This window comes from Hypanus sabinus, chromosome 5 (genome assembly GCF_030144855.1).
Source record: "Hypanus sabinus isolate sHypSab1 chromosome 5, sHypSab1.hap1, whole genome shotgun sequence".
Taxonomy (NCBI): Eukaryota; Metazoa; Chordata; class Chondrichthyes; order Myliobatiformes; family Dasyatidae; genus Hypanus; species Hypanus sabinus.
Genome location: NC_082710.1, coordinates 182,845,024 through 182,866,281, shown reverse-complemented (window position 1 = coordinate 182,866,281; position 21,258 = coordinate 182,845,024). Strand labels below are relative to the sequence as shown.

Genomic DNA, 21,258 nt, shown 5'->3' with positions numbered 1-21,258 from the left:
TGTGGCACAGTAATCCCGAGATTACTACCTTTGTGGTCCTGTTTCTCAACTTCCTTCCTAACTCCCTGTAGTCTTTTCTCAGCACCTCTTCCCTTTTCCTACCTATGTAATTAGTACCAATACGTACCACGACCTCTGGCTGTTCTCTCTCCCACTGCAGGATACCTTGGATGTAATCTGAAGCATCCCGGACCCTGGCACCTGGGAGGCAAACTACCATCCCAGTTTCTGTGTTACCATCCACAGAATCGCCTGACTGAACCCCTGACTATAGAGTCCCCTATCACTACTTCCTTCCTCTTCCCTTCCCTACTCTTCTGAGCCACAGGGCCAGTCTCTGTGCCAGAGGCACGGCCACTGTCGCTTCCCCCAGGTAGGCTGCCCCCCCCAACAGTACTCAAACAGGAGCACTTATTGTCAAGGGGTACAGCCACAGGGGTACTCTCTAGTACCTGACACTTCCCCTTCCCTCTCCTGACTGTGACCCACTTGTCCGTCTCCTGTGGCCCTGGTGTGACCACCTGCCTATAACTCCTCCCTATCACCTCCTCACTCTCCCTGACCAGGCGAATATCATCGAGCTGCATCTCCAGTCCCCTAACTCGGTCTCTCAGAAGCTGCAGCTCGACTCACCTGGTGCAGGTATGTCCGTCCGGGAGGCTGGGAGATGCCAGGACCTCCCACATCTGACACTGAGCACAGAAAACTGTCAATCACACACATACTTCCTCCTTTCCGCAAGTAACACAGGTAAACCTACCTCGCCTCATCCCGTTACTGCCTAGGCCCGTTGAGCCGAAACTCTATCACTGCTGCCCGCTGGATATGGCGGTCTCCTTTTAAAAACTTTCATGCACTACTGGATGACATCACGCGCCTGCGCAGTCTCACCTCTCATTTACTCCGAGTAGTAAAAAAAACTCCCTTCACTCTGAAAATTCAGCATTCACTTGCAGCCTTCTTGCTCCGGATTAAAATGGGTGGCTCTGAGAGATCACGCTTGTTCTGGCGGACGGAGCATAGATGCTCGGTGAAGTGGTCTCCAGTCACCTGGAGTGAACCTCACCTGGAAGGACTGTTTGGGGCCCTGAATGGTAGTGAGGGAGGAGGTGTAGGGGCAGGTGTAGTACTTGTTCTGCTTGCAAGGATAAGAGCCAGGAGGGAAACCAGTGGGGAGGGACGAATGGACAAGGGAATCATGCAGGGAGCGATCCCTGTGGAAAGCAGAAACTGGGGGGAGAGGGAAAGATGTGTTTGGTGGTGGGATCCAGTTGGACATGGTAGAAGTTTAGGGGAATTACATGCTGGATGTGGAGGCTGGTGGGGTGGTAGGTGAGGACAAGAGGAACCCTATCACTGGTAGCGTGGCCAGAGGATGGGGTAAGAGCAGACGTGCGTGAAATGGAAGAGATGCAGTTGAGGGCAGCGTTGATGGTGGAGGAAGGGAAGCCCCTCTCTTTGGAAAAGGAGGACCTCTCCTTCATTCTGGAATGAAAAGCCTTATCCTGAGAACAGGTGCAGCAGACACGGAGGAATTGAGAGAAGGAGATGGCGTTTTTAAAAGTAGGAGGGTGGGTCAAGGGATAGTCCAGCTAATTGTGAGAGTCTGTTGATTTATAACAGACATCAATGGATAAGCTGTCTCTGGAGATAGAGACAGTGAGATCGAGAAAGGGAATGGAGGTTTCAGAAATTGACCAGGTGAATTTGAGGACAGGGAGGAAGTTGGAGGCAAAGTGGATGAAATGTGGATGAAATGGACAAGTTCAGCACAGGTGCAGGAAGCAGCACCAATACAGTTGTTGATGTAGTGTAATAAACTGTTCCAGATTCCCAGCAAATAAGTAGGCATGGCTGGGACCCATGTGAGTGCCCATAGCTACCCCTTTTGTTTGAAGGAAGTGGGAGGACTCGAAGGAGAAGTTAGTTAGAGTGAGGATGTTCCACTAGGCAGAGGAGAGTGGTGGTGGAGGGGAATGGATGTCCATCCATGGTTGGGACAGGTGTCCAGAAAGAAACGGAGAGCTTTGAGGCCTTCCTGGTGGGGGATGGGGGTGTATAGGGGCTGGACATCCACAGTAAAAATTAGATGATGGGGGCCAGGGAACCTGAAAAATCAAGAGCGTGTGAGGTGTCACGGATGTAGGTGGGAAGGGACTGAACCGGGGGATAAAACATTGTCTAGAACTGCAGATATGAGATCAGTGGGGCAGGAACAAGCTGAAACAATGGGTCTACCTGGACAAGTAGGTTTGTGGATTTTGGGTTGAATGGAGAAACAGGAAGTGTGTGATGTGGGCTGTGAGAGTCTGTTGGTTTATAATAGACCGGTTCCCTTCCTCCACCATCAACCGCATCTCTTCCATTTCACACACGTCTGCTCTAACCCCATCCTCCCACCACACTACCAGGGATAGGGTTCCTCTTGTCCTCACTTACACCCCATCAGCATCTGCGTCCAGCACATACTCCTCTGAAACTTCAACCACGTCTAACGGGATCCCACCACCAAACACTTATTTCCCTACCCTCCCCAACTTTCCGCAGGGATCACCCCTACACGACTCCCTTGTCCATCTGTCCCTCCCCACTGACCTCTCTCCTGGCACTTAACCTTGCAAACAGAAAGGTGATTCACCCACCCTTACATCTCCTCCCTCACTTACATTCAGAGCCCCAAACAGTCCTTCCAGGTGAGGAGACAATTCACCTGTGAGTCTGTTAGGGTCATATGCTGTGTTCAGTGCTCCCGGTGTGGCCTCTTGTATATCTGTGAGACCTGACGTAGATTGGGAGACTGCTTCATCAAGCATCTATGCTCTGTCTGCCAGAAAAAGCAGGATCTCCCAGTGGCCACCCATTTTAATTCCACTTCCCATTCCCAAATGTCCATCCATGGCCTCCTCCACCGTCATGATAAGGCCACAGTTAGATTGAAGGAACAACACCTTATATTCTGTTTGGGTACCCTCCAACCTGATGACATGAACATTGATTTCTCAAACTTCCAGTAATGCCTCCACCTACCCCCCCCCCTTCACCATTTCCCATCCCCTTTCCCTCTCTCATGTTATCTCTTTGTCCGCCCATCGCCTCCCTCCGGTTCTCCTCCCCCACCACTTTCTTCTTCTATCTTCCATGACTTTCTGTCTTTCACCAATCAACTTCCGAGCACTTTGCTTCATCCCTCCATCACCTATCTCCTGGCGTTTCTCCCTCACCTCCCCCACCTTTCAAATCTACTCCTCAGCTTTTTCACTCCAGTCCTGCCAAAAGATTTCAGACCAAAATGTCAACTGTACTATTTTCCATAGATTTTGCCTGGCCTGCTGAGTTCCTCCAGCATTTTGTTTGTGTTGCTCAGATTTCCAGCATCTGCAGATTTTCTCTTGTTTGTGATTTGACAAATTAATGCATGGCTGAGAAGCTGGTGCAGGGGGCAGGGCTTCAGTTTCTTGGATCATTGGGATCTCTTCTGGGGGAGTTATGACCTGTACAAAAGGGACAGGTTGCATCTGGAACTGAGTGAGACCAATATTCTCGCGGGCAGGTTTGTTAGAGCTGTTGGGGAGGGTTGAAACTAATTTGGCAGGAGGTGGGACAGGATAGGAAGTATGGTAACAAACCAAAGATAGCTTATAGTCAGACTGTCAGGAAGGGCAGGCAGGTGATGGGACATGGTCTCAGTCAACAGGGTGAGTATCAGTACTTTAGGAACACAGAATCAAAAAGGGTAGCAAATACAGTACTCAAAGTGTTATATCTCAATGCACAGAGGATAAGAAATGAGGTGGATGATCTTGTTGCACTATTACAGATTGTTGGGTATGAAGTTGTGACCATCACTGAATTGTGGCTGAAGGATGGTTGTAGTTGGGAGATGCACGTCCAAGGTTACATGTTGTATCGGAGGGACAGGAAGGTAGGCAGAGGTGGTGGCGTGGCTCTGCTGGTAAAGAATGATATAATTTCTAAGGTAAGGGCATGTTCACAACAGCTTGTGGGCTGAAGGGCCTGTATTGTGCTGTAGATTTTCTATGTTTCTAAATCAGTAGAAAGATGTAACATAGGATTGGAAGATGTTGAATCCTTGTGGTTTGAGTCAAGAAACTACAAGGGTATATTCAGCCCTCCCAATAGTAGCTGAGATGTGGACCACAGATTACAACAGAATCTGGAAAAGAGTGTCAAAAGGGTAATGTTATGACAGTCATGGGAGATTTCAACATGCAGGACAACTGGAAAAATCAGGTTGGAAATGGATCTCAAGTGAGTGAGTTTGCTGAATGCCTGTGAGATGGCTTTTTAGAAGAGTTTGTCATTGAGCCTACGAGGGGATCAGCAATACTGGATTGGGTGTTATGGAATGAACTGGGGGTGATTAGGGTAAAAGAACCCTTTGGAGGCAGTGATCACAAAATGATTGACTTCAACTTGAAATTTGATAGGGAGAAAGTAAAGTCTGACATAGCAGTAATACAGTGGAATAAGGGAATTTACAGTGATATGAAAGGAGTTGGCCAGAATAATTGCTGGCAGGGATGACAGCAGAGCAGCAATGGAGTGTTTCTGGGAAAAATGAGAAGGTGCAGGATGGATGGATTCCAAAAATAAAGAAAATGGAAAAATAGTACAAGTGAAGTCAAAAGCTAATGTAAAAGCAAAGGAAGGGGTAGAAAACAGAGCAAAAATTAGCGGGAAGAAAGGATTGAGAAGCTTTTAAAAACTATGGAACACAACTAAAAGAATCATTAGGAGGAAAAAGATGAAATATGAAAGCAAGGTAGCAAACAATATCAAAGCAGTTGGTAAAAGCTTTTTCAAGTATGTAAAAGTAAAAGAGAGATTAGTGTGGATGTAGGATTGCGAGAAAATGAAACTAGAAGAATTATAATGGAGGCCAGGGAGGTGGCAGATGAACTCAGTGAGTGCACATAATTTTACAAGAGAGAAGCTGCTCAAAAAGCTGGAAGACCTCCGGGTACATAACAGACAGACAGACAGACATACTTTATTGATCTTGAGGGAAACTGGGTTTCGTTACAGCCGCACCACCAAGAATAGTGAAGAAAAATAGCAATATAAAACCACAAATAATTAAATAGTAATAAGTTAATCATGCCAAGTGGAAATAAGTCCAGGACCAGCCTATTGGCTCAGGGTGTCTGACACTCCGAGGGAGGAGTTGTAAAGTTTGATGGCCACAGGCAGGAATGACTTCCTATGACGCTCAGTGTTACATCTCGGTGGAATGAGTCTCTGGCTGAATGTACTCCTGTGCCTAACCAGTACATTATGGAGTGGATGGGAGTCATTGTCCAAGATGGCATGCAACTTGGACAGCATCCTCTTTTCAGACACCACCGTCAGAGAGTCCAGTTCCACCCCCACAACCTCACTGGCCTTACGAATGAGTTTTTTGATTCCGTTGGTGTCTGATACCCTCAGCCTGCTGCCCCAGCACACAACAGCAAACATGATAGCACTGGCCGCCTCAGACTCGTAGAACATCCTCAGCATCCTCCAGCAGGTTAAAAGACCTCAGTCTCCTCAGGAAGTAGAGACGGCTCTGACATTTCTTGTAGACAGCCTCAGTGTTCTTTGACCAGTCCAGTTTATTGTCCATTCATATCCCCAGGTAATTGTAATCCTCCACCATGTCCACACTGACCCCTTGGATGGAAACAGGGGTCACCGGTGCCTTAGCCCTCCTCAGGTCCACCACCAGCTCCTTAGTCTTTTTCACATTAAGCTGCAGATGATTCTACTCGCACCATGTGACAAAGTTTCCCACCGTAGCCCTGTACTCAGCCTCATCTCCCTTGCTGATGCATCCAACTATGGCAGAGTCATCAGAAAACTTCTGAAGATGGCAAGACTCTGTGCAGTAGTTGAAATCCGAGGTGTAGATGGTGAAGAGAAAGGGAGACAGGACAGTCCCCTGTGGAACCCCAGTGCTGCTGACCACTCTGTCTGACACACAGTGTTGCAAGTGCACGTACTGTGGTCTGCCAGTCAGGTAATCAATAATCCATGACACCAGGGAAGCATCGACCTGCATCACCATCAGTTTCTCACCCAGCAGAGCAGGGCGGATGGTGTTGAACGCACTGGAGAAGTCAAAAAACATGACCCTCACAGTGCTCGCCGGCTTGTCCAGGTGGACATAGACACGGTTCAGCAGGTAGACGATGGCATCCTCAACTCCTAGTCGGGGCTGATAGGCGAACTGGAGGGGGTCTAAGTGTGGCCTAACCATAGGCTGGAGCTGCTCCAGAACAAGTCTCTCCAGGGTCTTCATGATGTGGGAGGTCAATGCCGCTCGTCTGTAGTCATTGGAGCCGCTGGGGCGCGGTGTCTTCGGTACAGGGACGAGGCAGGACATCTTCCACAGCACAGGAACCCTCTGGAGACTCCGGCTCAGGTTGAAGACATGGTGAAGTACTCCACTTAGCTGGGGGGCACAGGCTTTGAGCACCCTGGGGCTGACACCATCCGGGCCTGCAGCCTTGCTTGGGTGGAGACGTTTCAGCTGTCTTCTCACCTGTTCAGCTGTGAAGCCCACCGTGGTGGTTTCAGATGTGGGAGGGGTGTAGTCATGAGAACAGGGTGGGGGGCTGTGAGGAGGGGTAGGAGGGGAGAGTGGAGTATGTGTTGGTTGGGGGCCGACAACAGATGAATCATGTGGGGGATGGGCAGGGGCCACAGTGTCAAATCTGTTGAAGAACAGGTTAAGTTCATTGGCCCTGTCCACACTGCCTTCAGCTCCTCTGTTGCTGGTTGCTGGAACCCAGTGATGGTCCTCATCCCACTCCAGAACTCTCTCATGTTGTTCTGCTGGAGTTTTCACTCAAGCTTCCTCCTATACGTGTCCTTAGCCTCCCTGATCTTGGCTTCCAGGTCCCTCTGTATTGTCCTCAGCTCCTCCCTATTTCCATCTCTAAACGCCCTCTTTTTAGCGTTCAGGATGTCCTTGATGTCCTTTGTTGCCCATGGCTTGTTATTTGAATAACAAAGGACAGTTCTTGCCGGAACATTGCAGCTCATACAGAAGTTGATGTAACCAGTGATGCACTCTGTGAGCCCATCAATGTCCTCTCCATGTGGCTCACAGAGGGCCTGCCAGTCTGTCACCTCAAAACAACCCTGGAGTGCCTCATAAGCCTCCCCCGACCATTTCCTCACTGACCTCGAGGTTGCAGGTTTACTCTTCACCAGAGGCACGTAGCAGGGTTTGAGATGCACCAGGTTGTGATCTGACCGTCCCAGTGGGGGGAGGGGAGAGGAGCTGTATGCATCCTTAACGTTAGCATACATCAAGTCCAGGGTCCTCTCCCCTCTGGTTGTACAGCTCACATACTGCGTGAAGTTGGGCAGTGTTCTAGCCACGGTAACATGGTTGAAGTCACCCGAGATGGTAATGAGGACACCCGGGTGCTGGGCTTGTAGTCCGGCTATGACGGTGTGAATAATGTTACACGCCGACAGCCGGTTGGCAGAGGGAGGGATGTACACAACAACCACAATTGCATGTGAGATTTCCCTTGGCAAATAATATGGCCGGAGTCCAACAGAAAAACAGTTCAATATCCGGGCTACAAACACGTTCCTTCATCGTAATATGACCAGGATACCACCATCTGTTGTTAACCAGAACAGCAAGCCCCCCTCCTTTACGCTTACCGCTCTCAGTGCAATTCCAATCGGCCCGAACGGTCTGGAAGCCCTCTATGGAAACGTTTTGGTCGGGACGTCCTCGTGCAGTCACGTTTCAGTAAAACACATAACACTGCTCTCCCGAAAAGTCCTCTGACTCCTGACTAGTGCTGCCAACTCGTCCATTTTATTACCCAGCGATCTCACATTGCCCACAATGAGAGAGGGGAGACACGGCTTACAACTCCTCTTCTCCATAAGTTTCTGTTGCCTCGACCCGGTCCTCCTCCCTCGCCTCTTTGATCCCCTTCTGCATCCTCTGTGTGTTTTCCTCCGGATTTCAGCAGGGTTATCCGCTGCTCTCTTCGCTAAACCGGCCGGTTTCAGCGCGATCAGCTGGTCCCTGGAATATACAAAACGACCATGCCACTGCTCCGCAAAAGAGAAATGTCCGAAAGTAAATATTTCCAGTACTAAAAACCAGAATAAAACTCTCTCCACCAGCATGTTAGAGAGGGTGCTGCTTCGACGTGTTACCGCGAAAGAAAAAAATACAACAAATAACATTAAAGTTAGAAAAGTTAGAAAACTAGTCGGAGTGGCTGTAACAGGCTGCGTGCACGGCCAACGCACGCACCCATAAGTCACCCAGACCAGATGAACTGCACTCAGGGTCTGAAAGAGAGAGCGTTACATGTTGTGGAGGCATTAGAAATGATCTTTCAGACAACTGGAAAATTGCAAATGTCACTCCATTCTTTAAAAGAGGAAGGCAGCAGAAAGGAAATTATGACCAGTTAGCCTGACCTCAGTGGTTGGGAAGATGTTAGAGTCAATTGTTAAGGATGAGGTGATGGAGTAGTTGGTGACACAGGACAAGATAGGACAAAGTCAGCATGGTTTCCTTTAGGGAAAATCTTTCATGACGAACCTGTTGGAATTCTTTCATGAGATTACACGAAGAGTATGTTGTATAAATGGACTTTCAGAGGGCCTTTGACAAGGTGCCACACGAGGCTGCTACCAAGTTCAGAGCCCATGGTATTACAGGAAAGTTACTGACATGTTTAGAGAGTTGGCTGATTGGTAGGAGGCAGCGAATGGGAATAGAAGGATCATTTTCTAGTTGGCTGCCAATGACTAGTGGAGTTCTGCAGGAGTCAGTGTTGGGACCAATTCTTTTCATGCTGTATATCAATGATTTAGATGATGGAATAGATGGTTTTGTTGCCAAGTTTGCAGATGATATGAAGATTGGTGGGAGGGAAGTTAGTGTTGAGGAAATAGGTAGGCCACAGAAGGATTTAGACAGATTAGGAGAATGGGCAAGAAAGGAGCAAATGTGATACAATATTGGAAAATGCATGGTTATGCACTTTGGTAGTAGAAATATATCTGCAGACTGTATTCTAAGTGGGGAGAAACTCCAAAAATCTGAGATGCAATGAGAACAACCTAAAGGTTAACTTGCAGGTTAAGCCAGTGGTGGGGAAGGCAAATGCAATGTCAGCATTTGATTCACGAGATCTAGAATACAAGAGCAGGGATGTGTTGCTGAGGCTTTATAAGGCTCTGGTGAGGCTTCACCTTGAGTATTATGAACAGTTTTGGGCTCCTAATCTGAGAAAAGATGTGATGGCATTGGACACGGTTCAATGGAGGTTCAAAGATGGGCCAAATAGATAATTCTGCTCCTATGTCTTATTGTCTCTAGTTCCCCTTCAGCCCTATTATTACAGCCATATTCTGCGTCGAATTATAACTTAATTGTGTCTCATGAACAAGGACAAATGAATCTGTATGTTTTACCTCGCTTAATGCTGTCAAGCACTTCTTCCGATGCTATGTCGAGCAAATAGGGATGGTCGAATTTTTCAGCCAGTAGGGCACCATCTGTCGCACACAATGTCTCAGTATAATCACTAACACTGTAAATATTACACAGCTGGTTATAAACTGAGCATCAGTGATATTTCAACTATTTTACAAATCCATCCAGAGTTTCAGTAAAGACCATGTCCTACCTCCTCTTCCGACGAGCTTCCTCCTGAAATAAATCAAACACAGATCTCAGCTGACTGAGACTGACCATCGGCATCCCAATAGCAGGAATCTGAGACAAGCTATTTAACTGCTGAAAATTCCCACTTACTCCCACTGACACACATAGAGAGAGAAACACAGAAACATTGAAAGCCTACAGCACAATACTGGCCCTTCGGCCTGACCTTAGAAATTACTAGGGTTACCCATATCCCTCTATTTTTCTAAGCTCCATGTACCTATCCAAAAGTCTCTTAACAGACCCTATCGTATCCGCCTCCACCACCGTTGCCCGGCAGCCCATTCCACGCACTCACCACCCTCTGTGTAAAAAAACCTACCCCTGACATCTCCTCTGTACCTACTCTCCAGCACCTTGAACCTGTGCCCTCTTGTGGCAACCATTTCAGCCCTGGGAAAAAGCCTCTGACTATCCACACGACCAATGCCTCTCATCATCTTATACACCTCTATCAGGTCACCTCTCATCCTCCATCGCTCCAAGGAGAAAAGGCTGAGTTCACTCAACCTATTCTCATAAAGCATGAAAGAGGGACACAGAACCACGGGAGAAAGTTAAAGGAATGTTTATGAAAATTATCCCATAACTGAGAGGATGGAACTGACAGGAGAGACTGGACAGGTTGTGCATTTTTATCTGGGGAGGATCGGATTGAGGAATTTAAGATTCTGAATGGATTTGATGGGGTGGGAATGGAGAACATATTTCTCCTTGGGCAGAGACCCAAAGTCAAAGTTAAAACATCGGTTGGTCATTAATAAATGCTACCAGAAACGTAGTGAAGGGAACGTGGAACTCACTGCCACAGGAGTGGCTGAAGTGGAACAGCAGAGATTGATTGTAATGGGGAAGCTGCATGAACACATGAGGGACCGTGGAGTTCGAGGCACTGTGGCTCTGTGTGGTGAATGTGAGGGAGGTTGCTTGTGAAGCAGGGAAATTGATAGAAGAAGGGCTGAAAGATCCATCTTTGATGGAAAATGGGATATAATCTGAGAAAGAATATATCTGAAAAACAAAACAGATGGTACAAAATTCACCAAAATAATGAATCTGATACAAACCAGATATTGACGGTAAATCTGATGTGTGGGTCGCAATGTGAAATTCAACCTCAGTTCCCACTGATCGACAGAGTGACCCTCACACCCACCACAACAGACACACTCACAGCCTGTGACTGTAACTGGGTGTTACTCTGAGTATCGGGGATATTATACGTGGGAATCACAGAAACGATCACCAGCTCAGTGCTCTGATCAGAGTAACTCATTCCCGAGAAGGTTGCAGACTGTCCTGTGATGTACAGATGTTGTGGGAGCCGGTTTGGGGAATGACAACAGTCCGGAACAGTGAAAACATCTGTTTGGTGAAAATCTGTTTACAACTACAGAATTTGTAAATGCCACACTGAGTTAAAATACATCATTTGTGACTGTGCACTTTTACAGAACCAAACTGAAATCTCTCACCATGAGGAATATCACATTGTCTTTCTGATCCATCCGTGTCTGTAACTCAGAGATTTCCTCCTGAATAGAATTTAAATTCTCTTGGATCTCTTGAAGATTTTTCTCCATTGGATTTAGTATCATCTCCTCTTCTTCCCTGAGGTCTCGGAGTGCACGCTGCTCTTTCTCGGTGATAATCCGGCGCAGTTCATCAAACTGGGATGTGATGTGGGACTGAACACTTTGTGACTGTTCCTGTCGAATGAAAGGAGAGGCTGGTTTATTATTTGGCCCTGATGTATTTCCTTATGATATGGAAGGGTCTGTCCAGCCCACTATCATCCAAGAGGACCACAACCTTGCCGTTGGGTTTGGAGGCTTGTGTGCCTCAATGACCCAAAGAACTCTGTTGGCTGGAATGTGGGCTTTATGCTTTGACCCTTGGTGGGGTCACCCACGCCAAACAGGTCAAAGGGTAGAGGCCAGAGTAAGAGTGGTCTACTGGTCCTCCAGGTTCATGGGTTCAGCTCAGGGCTAACAATACTGACTGGTAAAACAAAACTGTTACGGAAACAATGAAGAGTCTTTCTACATCTGAGTGCCATGTTATTCCCGAGTCTCCACTCAGGACCTGCCTGACTGACAATAGTGAAAACTGAGAAGTAGCTACTGACATGTTGAATGAAGACATGAACACTGCCGGAGATGGACGACCTTCATTGCTGTCCCAAACACCAGTGGCATAACAGGCAGTGAGTGAGTGGTTCCCAGATATTCAATCATATTCCCCTGAAACCCAGTCTTCCTCACTGACCCACCTGATTCACATACAAACCCCTTCACGGGGTTAATTACAGTAACCAATTTACGGTTCGACCATGGAATGTCGGCTAAAACAAGGTACTGGTTACTGAGAGAACATGCAAACTCCACACAGAGAGCACCAGAGGTCAGGATCGAACCCAGGTCACTGGAGCTACGATACTCTGCTACTCGGCAATAAAGGAAACAAAACTACACAATATCATTGGAAATCCTGCTCAGGAAGCCTCACCCGAACTGCAGAAATCTTCTCTTTCTGTTGCTGCTCCATTTCCTGTAAGTCTGATTTCTTTTTTGTGAGAGTCTCCAGGGAAGATTTAACCCGATCCTGGGAATCAAAGAGTGAATGGATTAGACAAAAAGATGACACTTTTGGATTAGACAAAAAGACGATTGAAAGCGGGTTATTTTTACCTTATAAATTTTAACGGCTTCGTTAACCGGCATGAAGCTGTGAGACTTGTGTTCCAGCGCATCTCGACAGATCAGACAGAGCAATTTCTTGTCCGTCTCACAAAACAGCTTCAGTTCTTCCTCATGTTCCTTGCAGTGAAGTTTACTTTCCTTCCCTTTTAGATTCATGTTTAGTTTTCGAGCTTTCTCAGACAGATTTGCTAAGGCCCGACTGGGTCTAAGGGTGCGGTCCGCAAACACTTCTCTACATTCCGGGCAGGAGTTTCTCTCCTCACTTTCCCAACACCGTGTGATACAGGAGCGGCAGAAGTTGTGTCCACACTCCAGTGACACCGGATCGGTGAAGAAATCCAGGCAAATGGCACAAATTGCCTCCTCGGTCCAACTCTCGACCTGTCCTTTCGAAGCCATGTTAACTCTCGGTACTTCCGGGTTCAGGATCCTTTCACGTTCGGGATCTGCGGAACCCGGCAGTACCGGGGGTGTCCACTAGGGGCGCTGCAGCCTCGGGAATGAACAACGTTGCTCCAAGTGTTCTCTGGGCAGGAATCGCGGCAATTTCCACGTCAGGGTGGGATCAGAAACACATTAGAGAGGTCTGAATATAAATGAACCCGGAGCGCGGAGTCTGGTTCAGTGCAAGGCAGAAATGAAAGGGACAATTCCTGAAAAGCGAGACAGACTGTTGGCCTATTGTCCGACCCTGCTCCTGCCCCACTGAACTCGTGTCCTCATACATCGACTCCACTCTACCCCACTCGAGTCAGTCCCTTCCCCGCTACATCCGCGACACTTCTCATGCCCTCAACCTCCTCAGCAATTTTCAATTCCCTGGCACTGACCGCCTCATCTTCACCATGGATGTCCAGTTGTAACTTCTATCCCCCATCAAGAAGACCTTACAGCTCTCTGTTTCTTTCTCAATAAAAGAACAAACCAGTTCCCCTCCATCTGGAAGGACTGGTGCTCATACTCAACAATTTTCCTTCCGCTCCTCCACCTTCTCCGGACTCGAGGGCTATACACGGGTATCTGCATGAGCCCCAGTAATGACTGTCTCTTTGTTGGCTACGTAGAACAGTCCATGTTCCATGCCTTCCCCAGTAACGCTCCCCAAATCTTCCTCAGAAACATTAATGACTGCATTGGTGCTGCTTCTTGCACCCATGCTGAGTTTATCAATTTCATCAACTTTAACTTCCACCCTGCACTTGAACTCACTTGGTCCATTTCAAACCCTCCCCTCCCTCCCCTTTGCCCTTCTCTCTGCCTCCATCTCTGGAAACAAACTGTCAACTGACATATTTTATAAACCTACTGATTCCCACAGGTACCTTGACGATACCTCTTCACACCCAGTCTCCTCTAACTTTTCTAAACTCCTTCATTTCCACTGAATCTGTTCCCAGAATGCAGTTTCCCCTTCCAGAACAACAGGTACGTCCTCCTCTGTAAAGAATGGTTTCCTTTCCTCCGCTATTGATGTTGCCTTACCTGCATCTCCTCCATTTCCCAAACATCTGTGCTCACCTCATCTTCCCTCTGCCTCAACAGTGATAGAGTTCCTTTTGTCCTAACCTACCAGCACATAAGCGTCCACATCACCCTCCGAAACCTCCTCCATTTCCAAAGCGTTCCTACCACCAAACATACCTCCTCCCTCCTCTACCCTCTGCAGGGATCACTCCCTCCTTGTCCATTTACCCTCCCCACTAATCTCACTCCTGACAATTACCCCTGCAAGCAGCCAAGGTACCTATTCACCTCCTCCCTCATCTCCATTCAAGGACCCAAAAAGTCCTTCCAGGTGAGGCTACACTTCATCAGCTGGGTCATTTATTTGGTCTGCCGCTCCCAATGCAGCCTCCTCTACACTGGTGAGACCTGTTGTAAACTGGGGACTGCATTGTCAAACACCTCTGCTCCATCTGCCAAAGATGGAACTTCCTGTTGGCCAAACATTTTAATTCCAATCCTCAATCCCATTCCGACCTGTCAGTCCATGGCCTTCTCTTGTGCGAAGGAAAAACACCGTATATTACGACTGGGTAGCCTCCAACCTGATGGCATGAATTTTATTTCTGCTTCCAGAAAAAAATTCCGTCCCCTCCCCTCTTCATCTATTCCCCACTTTGACCTCTTACCTTCGCCTAACTGACTATCATCTCCCCCTGCGTTCCCTCCTCCTTCCCTTTCTCCTGTGGTCCACTCTTCTTTCATATCAGATTTCTTCTCCAACCCTTTACCTTTCCAACCTACCTGACTTCATCTATCACTTTCCAGCTATCTTCCTTTCCATTCCCCCCGCCCCACTATTTCATTCTGGGGACTTCCCCCTTCCTTTCCAGTTTTGAAGAAGGATTTCAGCCTGAAATGTAATTTCCATAGATGCAGTCTGACCTGCTGAGTTAATCCAGTATAGAACATAGAAAATCTACAGCACATTACAGGCTCTTCAGCCCACAATGTAGTGCTGGCCATGTAACATATTCGAGAAACTGCCTAGAATTTCCCTACCGCATAACGCTCTATATTTCTAACCTCTGTGTACCAATCTAAGAGATTTTTAAAAGACCTTATTGTACCTGGCTCTACCACCTTCGCTGGCAGTGCATTTCATGCACCCACCACTCTCTGGGTGAAAAACTTACCCCTGACATCCCCTTGTACCTACTTCCAAGCACCTTAAAACTATGCCCCCTCATATTAGCCCTGGGAAAAAGCCTCAGGCTATCCACATGATCAATAGCCCTCATCATCTTATACACTTTTATCAGGTCACCTCTCATCCTCCGTCACCCTGAGGAGAAAAGACCAAATTCACACAACCTATTCACATAAGGCACACTCTCCAATCCAGGCAACATCCTTGTAAATCTCCTCTGCACTCTGTCTATAGTATCCACATCCTTCCTGTAATGAGATGACCAGAACTGACCACAGTATTCTAAATGGGGTCTGACCAAGGTCTGATATAGTTGTAACATTACCTCATGGCTCTTGAACTCGATCCCACAGTTGATGAACCTTCTTAACCACATTGTCAACCTGCGCAGCAGCTTTGAGTGTCCTATCGACACAGACCCCAAGATCTTACTGATTCTCCACACTGCCAAGAGTCTTACCATTAATATTATAATCTGTCTTCAAATTTGACGTACAGAAATGAACCACTTCACTCTTATCTGAGTTGAACTCCATCTGCTACTTCTCAGCCCAGTTCTGCATCCTATCAATGTCCTGCTGTAACCTCTGACAACCTTCCAGACTATTCACAACACCCCCAACTTTTGTGTCATCACCAAACTTACTAAACCACTCTTCTATTTCTTCATCCAGGTCATTTATAAAAATCATGAAGAGAAGGGGTCCAACAACAGATGCCTGCAGAACACCACAGGTCTCCGTCCTCCATGCGGAATACGAACTATCCAAATCACTCTTTGCCTTCTGTGGTCAAGGCAATTCATGATCCACAAATCCCCTTGGATCCCATGCCTCCTTACTTTCTGAATGATCTTCGCACGGGGAACCTTATCGAACGCCTTACTGAAATCCATATACACTGCTCCACCTTCATCAATGTGTTTTGTTCAATCAGGTTCGTAAGGCATGACCTGCCCTTGATAAAACCAGGCAGACTAATCCTGATTAGATTTGGAGGATTTAGCCTCTCCAAATCCTCATAAATCCTGCCTCTCAGGATCTTCTCCAACAACTGGGAAAAGGGGAAGGGGTGGTGAAGGAGATGTGGGGTCATTACCATGGCCTCCTCCACTGTCTTGATGAGTCCACAATTAGGTTGGAAGAACAACACCTTATATTCTGCCTGGGTAGCCTCCAGCATAATGGCATCAACATCGATTTCTCAAACTTCCAGTAATGCCCCCAACCCCCAACCCCCTCTCCTTCACCTTTCCCCATCCCCTTCTTCTTCTTCTTCTTCTTCTTCTTCTTCTTCTTCTTCTTCTTCTTCTTCTTCTTCTTCTTCTTCTTCTTCATCTTCTTCTTCCTCTTCTGGCAGTTTAGACGCATGTAGGCGTATTACTGCCCCCTGCAGGACGTATAATTAGTTACAGAGTTTCAGGAAACTCAAATTCTTGAGTATACATGAGCTGCATGTAGAAAATCTCTTGGTGGCCAAACAAAGATTTAACAGAAAAATAAAATACATTTAAGTCAGACAGCCTCTTTAACAATATGCTTCTCTCAATTTTATATCGATTACAACTCAGCAAAACATGCTGACCTGACTCTGGACTACCACAGTCACATAATCCAGTAGGATGTCTTTCTATTATCTTTAAATAATAGTTTAGCCCACAATGCCCCAACCTACGTCTTGTTAATTTCACCATATCTCTACGATTTAAAGAGTAACAGTCTGAGACCTTTTTAACTAGTGGGTGACTAGAAAAGAAATGCCTTCCCTTTAATTCATTTTTCCAATCCTCTTGCCATTTCTTCTCTATGCCTTTTTTTTTAATCTTACTTCTCAATTCTGCTCTGCCTAGGGGTATTCTAATTCTATTTGCCAGCTCTGTAAGGAAGACTTTGCAATGGCATCCACAATTTAATTTCCCTCCACCCCAGCATGCCCAGGTATCCATGTAAATCTGACTTAGAAACATAGAAAATAGGTGCAGGAGTAGGCCATTCTGCCCTTCGAGCCTGCACCACCATTCAGTATGATCATGGCTGATCATCCAACTCAGAACCCTGTACCTGCTTTCTCTCCATACCACTGATCCCTTTAGCCTCAAGGGCCATATCTAACTTCCTCTTAAATATAGCCAATGAACCGGCCTCAACTGTTTCCTGTGGCAGAAAATTCCACAGATTCACCACTCTCTGTGTGAAGAAGTTTTTCCTCATCTCGGTCCTAAAAGGCTTCCCCTTTATCCTTAAACTGTGACCCCTCGTTCTGGACTTAACCAACATCAGAAACAATCTTCCTGCATCTAGCCTGTCCAATCCCTTTAGAATTTTATCCATTTCAATAAGATCCCCCCCTCAATCTTCTAAATCCCAGTGAGTATAAGCCTAGTCGATCCAGTCTTTCTTCATATGAAAGTCCTGCCATCCCAGGAATCAATCTGGTGAACCTTCTTTGTACTCCCTCTATGGCAAGAATATCTTTCCTCAGATTAGGGGACCAAAGCTACACACAATACTCTAGGTGCTGTCTCACCAAGGCCTTGTAAAACTGCAGTAGAACCTCCCTGCTCCTGGACTCAAATCCTTTTGCTATGAATGCCAATATACCATTTGCCTTTTCACCACCTGCTGTACCTGCATGCCCACCTTCAATGACTGGTGTACAATGACACGCAGGTCTCGTTGCAACTCCCCTTTTCCTAATTGGCCACCATTCAGATAATAATCTGTTTTCCTGTTCTTGCAACCAAAGTGGATAACCTCACATTTATCCACATTAAATTGCATCTGCCATGAATTTGCCCACTCACTTAACCTATCCAAGTCACCCTGCATCCTCTTAGCATCCTCCTCACAGCTAATCCCGCCGCCCAGCTTCGTGTCATCCACAGACTTGGAGATGCTGCATTTAATTCCCTCGTCTAAATCATTAATATATATTGTAAACAACTGGGTTCCCAGCACTGAGCCTTGCGGTACCCCACTAGTCACTGCCTGCCGTTCTGAAAAGGTCCCGTTTACTCCCACTCTTTGCTTCCTGTCTGCCAACCAATTCTCTATCCACATCAATACCATACCCCCAATACCATGTGCTTTAAGTTTGCACATTAATCTCCTGTGTGGGACCTTGTCAAAGGCCTTTTGAAAATCTAAATATACCACATCCACTGGCTCTCCCCTATCCACTCTACTAGTTACATCTTCAAAAAATTCTATAAGATTCGTCAGACATGATTTTCCTTTCACAAATCCATGCTGACTTTGTCCGATGATTTCACCCCTTTCCAAATGTGCTGTTATCACATCTTTGATAACCGACTCTAGCATTTTCCCCACCACCGATGTCAGACTAACTGGTCTATAGTTCCCCAGTTTTTCCCTCCCTCCTTTTTAAAAAGTGGGTTTACATTAGCCACCCTCCAATCCTCAGGAACTAATCCAGAATCTAAGGAGTTTTGAAAAATTATCACTAAAGCATCCACTATTTCTTGGACTACCTCCTTAAGCACTCTGGAATGCAGACCATCTGGCCCTGGGGATTTATCTGCCTTTAATCCCTTCAATTTACCTAACACCACTTCCCTACTAACATGTATTTCCCTCAGTTCCTCCATCTCACTAGACCCTCGGTCCCTTACTATTTCCGGAAGGTTATTTATGTCCTCCTTAGTGAAGACAGAACCAAAGTAGTTATTCAATTGGTCTGCCATGTCCTTGTTCCCCATGATCAATTCACCTGTTTCTGACTGTAAGGGACCTACATTTGTCTTGACTAATCTTTCTCTTTTCACATATCTATAAAAGCTTTTACAGTCAGTTTTTATGTTCCCTGCCAGCTTTCTCGGATAATCTTTTTTCCCTTTCCTAATTAAGCCCTTTGTCCTCCTCTGCTGGTCTCTGAATTTCTCCCAGTCCTCAGGTGTGCCACTTTTTTTTGCTAATTTATATGTTTCCTCTTTGGACTTGATACTATCCCTAATTTCCCTTGTCAGCCATGGGTACACTATCTTCTCTGGTTTATTCTTTTGCCAAACTAGGATGAACAATTGCTGTAGTTCGTCCATGTGATATGAATGTCTGAATCTGAACAGATGATAACCCTGCATGGTCGACAGTCTCTCCACCATAAGGCCCAGAGGCCATAAGGCTAATAATTCTGTTGCAAAGACAGAAATACCATCTGAAACCCGGTGACTAAACTCAACTCCAAGTTGAGACACGTTCATCCCAAATCCTGCCTTACTGATCTCTGGGTCCACTGAGCCATCAATAAAAATCTTCAGATAAGATCCCCATTTATTATTTAAATATTCATTTACAATTGCAGCTGTTGAAATTGCTCTGCTTCCTTGAAGCTGTAAAAGGAGGAATAGGTCCACTTCTGGTTCTGGCAAAAGCCAAAAGGGAACGTGTGGCAAGCAAATTTGGTCAGCTATGTCTTCTTCAATCAGTTTCAATTCTACTGTCCAGATATTAACCAAATCTGAAAATGAACATCTTTTAATTTTAGTTTGATGGTCTGACATCTCCTGCAAAAGACATTTTGATGGACAGCTGTGATTGAAGCCATTTAGTTTTGCCCAATACTGCAGGCCCAACTTAACTCATCTTAAATGTAGAGGCGCTTCTCCCATCTCCACACATAATGCAGAGACTAATGTTCTAAAAGCTCCACAACAGAGTCTAAGTGGTTGGGACTGCACAGGGTCTAATTTTTCAAGCACTGCTGTAGCAGCGGAACCATTAGCAATACAACCATAATCAATAACTGATCTAATCATAGCTAGATATATTAAGTACATAGTTTCCCACCCTGCTCCCCAGTCACATCCAGCAATACTTCTCACAACATCTAAAACTTTCACACACTTTCCAATTGTTTTATCTATATAAGGCCTCCAAGCAAGTCTTTCATCAAACCAGACACCTAAAAACTTGAATACCTTGACGCGTTCTATTGGAGAATCATACAGACACAATTCACAATCAGGAATCTTTCTTCTAAAGCCAGAAGTTATATATTTAGACTTAGAAGCAGAAATCCTGAAACCCCATTTATTTGCCCATATCTTAAAGCCTTTTGTACCTGCTTTGATATATACTTGACATTTCTTCCTCTTTTCCAGATTGCACCATCGTCTACAAAGAAAGATTTGCCAAATCCTGTCCCCACCTGATCAAATATATTGTTTATCATGACATTAAGAAGAACTGGACTAATGACGCTTCATTGAGGGGTACCATTATCTATTTTAACTGACTTGGAGCTTGTTCCGCCTATTCTTACTTGAATTGACCTTTCCTTAAGAAAATCTTTAATCCAATTAAAAATTCTACCTCTAATTCCCACATCATGGTTTAATTAATAAACCATAGTGAGTGATATGCTCTTTCAATATCTAGAAATACACTTTACATTAATTTTCTATTTTGAAACACTTTTTAATATCATCATCTAAAAGGGCAACAGATTCCATTGTTGATCTTCCAGTTCTAAAACCACTTTGACAGGCTGCAAAATGTCCCTTATTTTCTAAAAAATAAACCATTCGTTCCATAGTTTTACAAAGCACTGATGTTAAAGCTATAGGCCGATACGAACTCGGTCTAGATGCGTCTTTACCCGGCTTAAAGCTGGAACTACCACTGAATGCTTCCATTCAACTGGTAATTTTCCTTCTTTCCACACTGAATTAAACAAAGCCAGCATTTCTATTAACACAGAGTCATCTAAATGCTTAAGCAATTCATAACACAGTCCATCCCTACCAGGAGAAGTGCTTGAACCTGATTGGACAGATTCCTGCAATCCCTGAAGGGATAAAAACAAATTTATGGAGCTGTTATCATCCAAACTTCTGTCTAATTTCCAACTTCCCTTTAACATAATTTCCTTTCTTAAATCCCCATCCCCTTTTCCCTCTCTCTTCTTATCTCCTTTCTCACCCATCGCCTCCCTCTGGTGCTCCTCCCCCTTTTCTTTCTTCCATAGCCTTCTGTCCTCTTCTGTCAGACTCCCCCTTCTCCAGCCTTATACCTCTTTCACCAATCAACTTCCCAGCTCTTTACTACACCTCTCCCCCTTCAGGTTTCACCTCTCACCCAGTGTTTCTCTCTCCCCTCCCCACCTTTTAAATCTCCTCTGCCTTTTCCCCCCCCAGACCTGCCGAAGCGTTTCGGTCTGAAGTGTCA

At 45.9% G+C, this 21,258-nt stretch overlaps 2 protein-coding genes across 3 annotated transcripts in view; both read right to left on the bottom strand.

Annotated features, from left to right (window-relative positions):
- LOC132394715 (E3 ubiquitin-protein ligase TRIM39-like) overlaps positions 1 to 12,958 on the bottom strand; it is a 46,531-nt gene extending 33,573 nt beyond the window's left edge. The window contains exons 1-6 of one of the 2 annotated variants that reach the window (XR_009512407.1): positions 12,409 to 12,958; positions 12,227 to 12,322; positions 11,194 to 11,427; positions 9,681 to 9,703; positions 9,466 to 9,584; positions 7,684 to 8,059 (exon numbers count right to left, since the gene is read on the bottom strand). Coding sequence is in view for 1 of the 2 variants with exons in the window: in XM_059971099.1 (XP_059827082.1) it covers positions 9,466 to 9,584; positions 9,681 to 9,703; positions 11,194 to 11,427; positions 12,227 to 12,322; positions 12,409 to 12,819 (883 nt within the window). In the remaining variant the exon portion in view is untranslated. The remainder of the gene's footprint in view (positions 1 to 7,683; positions 8,060 to 9,465; positions 9,585 to 9,680; positions 9,704 to 11,193; positions 11,428 to 12,226; positions 12,323 to 12,408) is intronic. The other variant, XM_059971099.1, reaches the window with a different exon arrangement.
- A 9-nt stretch (positions 12,959 to 12,967) lies between these two features.
- LOC132394721 (uncharacterized) overlaps positions 12,968 to 21,258 on the bottom strand; it is an 8,853-nt gene continuing 562 nt past the window's right edge. The window contains exons 2-3 of the mRNA XM_059971105.1: positions 16,323 to 16,462; positions 12,968 to 13,073 (exon numbers count right to left, since the gene is read on the bottom strand). Of these exons, the coding sequence (XP_059827088.1) occupies positions 12,986 to 13,073; positions 16,323 to 16,462 (228 nt within the window). The 3' untranslated portion in view covers positions 12,968 to 12,985. The remainder of the gene's footprint in view (positions 13,074 to 16,322; positions 16,463 to 21,258) is intronic.